This window comes from Carassius auratus, unplaced genomic scaffold (assembly GCF_003368295.1).
Source record: "Carassius auratus strain Wakin unplaced genomic scaffold, ASM336829v1 scaf_tig00027279, whole genome shotgun sequence".
NCBI classification, from domain to species: domain Eukaryota; kingdom Metazoa; phylum Chordata; class Actinopteri; order Cypriniformes; family Cyprinidae; genus Carassius; species Carassius auratus.
In genome coordinates this window covers 75,585-77,946 of record NW_020525580.1, presented here as the reverse complement: position 1 = coordinate 77,946, position 2,362 = coordinate 75,585, and the positions used below count along the sequence as shown (strand labels likewise).

General features: G+C 35.6%; 1 protein-coding gene across 1 annotated transcript; it reads right to left on the bottom strand.

Moving 5' to 3' along the window:
• Nucleotides 1-433: 433 nt before the first annotated feature.
• Nucleotides 434-1,687, bottom strand: LOC113079179 (C-type mannose receptor 2-like). Its single transcript, XM_026251385.1, has 2 exons — nucleotides 1,305-1,687; nucleotides 434-1,141 (listed from the first exon to the last, which is right to left on the bottom strand). The coding sequence occupies exons 1-2, from the start codon at nucleotides 1,675-1,677 to the stop codon at nucleotides 780-782; spliced, it is 735 nt and encodes a 244-aa protein (XP_026107170.1). The 5' UTR covers nucleotides 1,678-1,687; the 3' UTR covers nucleotides 434-779.
• Nucleotides 1,688-2,362: the final 675 nt, after the last annotated feature.

Below are 2,362 nucleotides of genomic sequence, written 5' to 3'. Positions count from 1 at the left end.
GCTAGCCAGCTAATCCAGCTTCATGGTACAGGCCCCTGCTCAATCTTTGATCCTGAGTTCATGGAGCCAAACACAAGATATTGTATACCCTACCTTCACCTCTTCCTTTCTAACAATAACCCTGAAATAATTCTGCTGAGAAACAGAGCTCACACAATCTCAGTCAAAAAGTGTTTACTAAAGTTAATGTACATGTATAATACATAAAATATTTAAACATAAGAGAGAAGTAACCACACCATCATACAAAATATATATATATATATATATATATATATATATATATATTTCTCAAAACACAAAAAAACATTATACACTTCCACTTCAGTCACGTAGATTAATTTATTTTTACTTTGATTAGAGCAGATTTTCTCATTAAACTAAAATAAAACAGTACAACAATTTATCTAATGATATAAATATGATGTGCTTATGGACCCCTAATAAAATTAAACTGGCAGATGAATGTCTCAAAATTCTGCCGTTACTGAATAAAACACAAAAGTACATTTTGAAAGAGTTTGTAAAAGCAAACACATTAAAAACAGCAGTTCTAACTCTAAGCCCTTAACCAAACACCACCTACACAGATTCATCCACCTGGAGAAATACAGACCATCTACACTTCACAGCTCAGTAATATATTACTGAAAGATTGCATGAACTATGTATATAACATTATCTGTAGAAAAATAGTACACATGTATTTAACCTTCACACCTTTAAAGAGTAAGATAGTGGAAATAAACATACAGGCATTCACATGTTCTTTACTCTTTCTAAGTTGTGCAGATGAAGTTGAGTTTGTGAGTCTCAGGAAGGCTGATCCAGCGCTGATCTCCTCCAGACTGAACTGCTCCAGATCTCACTGTGTGTTCACAGTCCTCCTCTGATGTGCCGTTCCCTGGAGCCCAGTTCTGATAGCACACGGTATCTTCACTCACCCAGAACCAGATGCCCAAAATGTGAGAGTAACGTAAACCCAACCACACCTCCGCAGTAGACGCACGTTTAACCACGTTCATCACACGACGCTGCATCTCTTCTGAATGAACCGAGACCAGATCCACATGATTCTGTCTGCAGTATCTCAGAGCTTCAGACCACGTCACATTCTCTCGGATCACAATCAGTTCAGGATCTGCAGATGAAACAAAGCACAAGCAGAAACTAGAGAGAGACTGATCTAAAACAACATCAGAACAAACACTGGGGATGAATTTGTCCTGTCAGACATGTAGAGTGAACTTTAAGAGATCTGGAGGTGATGATGGAGTGTGTGTGTTTAGTGAAGATCTACTCACCTTCATAACACACAAAAGGATATTGATTGGTGCAAGAGACGTCATGCCATTGTCCCTGAGCATTAAGAGCTGCACAGTTTTCATTTCCTCCATTATTATCAGGTTCATCAGTGTCCCAGTCTCTGAATGAAGAGTTACTCTGATCTGACCACTGCCATGAGTCTCTGAACAGACCGATCCAGATCCATGATCCTGATAACTGTCTGTCACTAATGATCTGCTGAATCTGTTGATTCTCGTTCTGGTTCCTCACACTGACCAGATCAATGTGATTCTGTCTACAGTAACTCTGAGCGTCTCTCCAACTCTTCAGCTGATTGACTAAGACAAGTTCTGTGTCTGCTTTAAGAAAAACAGATGAAAACAGATTCATCAATCAGTTTGTTCATTATTCTTAAGCTGCTTCATGGTTCTCATCAGAAACACATCATTTAAAGACTGATTTTGTGTTGAGATACTGAAAACTGAATGTAACGCACAGCTCACAGTGTTCAGGAGGTTTATCACAGACTCTGAAGCTAGTGATCACAAATTTGTATTTGTTTTGAAACATCTACTTCAAAAATACTAATTTCTGATAATAAAAATCTCCAAAACAAAATATTGTAATATGGGTAAAAGTGAAAACAATAAAATTACATAGATGAGACAAGAACTAAATAAGAGTTTTGTTCGTAAACGTCAAGAAGAGGCAGAATTCCATTCAGTAGTGTCCAAAACTGATGACCGGAGATGTTATTAGTTATTAATGACCCTACATGTTTCATTAAACCATTAAAATTATATTATTATTTATAATATTTGAATAAAGGGTTATGTTGATTTCCTACACCAGACATCCCCATGACAACTACTACATGCTACCAAATTTATTAATTAAATAATTATTAATTATAAATAAATGTATAAATAAATTAGGAATTATGATTAAGAAACACTTGCCAAAACAATTGTTTGACATTTTTGAATTCATCATTTATAAATATTGCTGAAAAATAAATACATATAAAGTTATGCTCTAATCGCAGATTTTCACATTTCTCCCAAGTGACAAAAAA

Bases quoted from the DNA above. Each gene is read 5' to 3' on its own strand.
- LOC113079179 (XM_026251385.1), bottom strand. From the start codon at position 1,677: ATGAATCTGTTTTCATCTGTTTTTCTTAAAGCAGACACAGAACTTGTC. The intron at 1,142-1,304 runs GTGAGTAGATCT...TTTCATCTGCAG, and splicing joins TCCTTTTGTGTGTTATGAAG to ATCCTGAACTGATTGTGATC.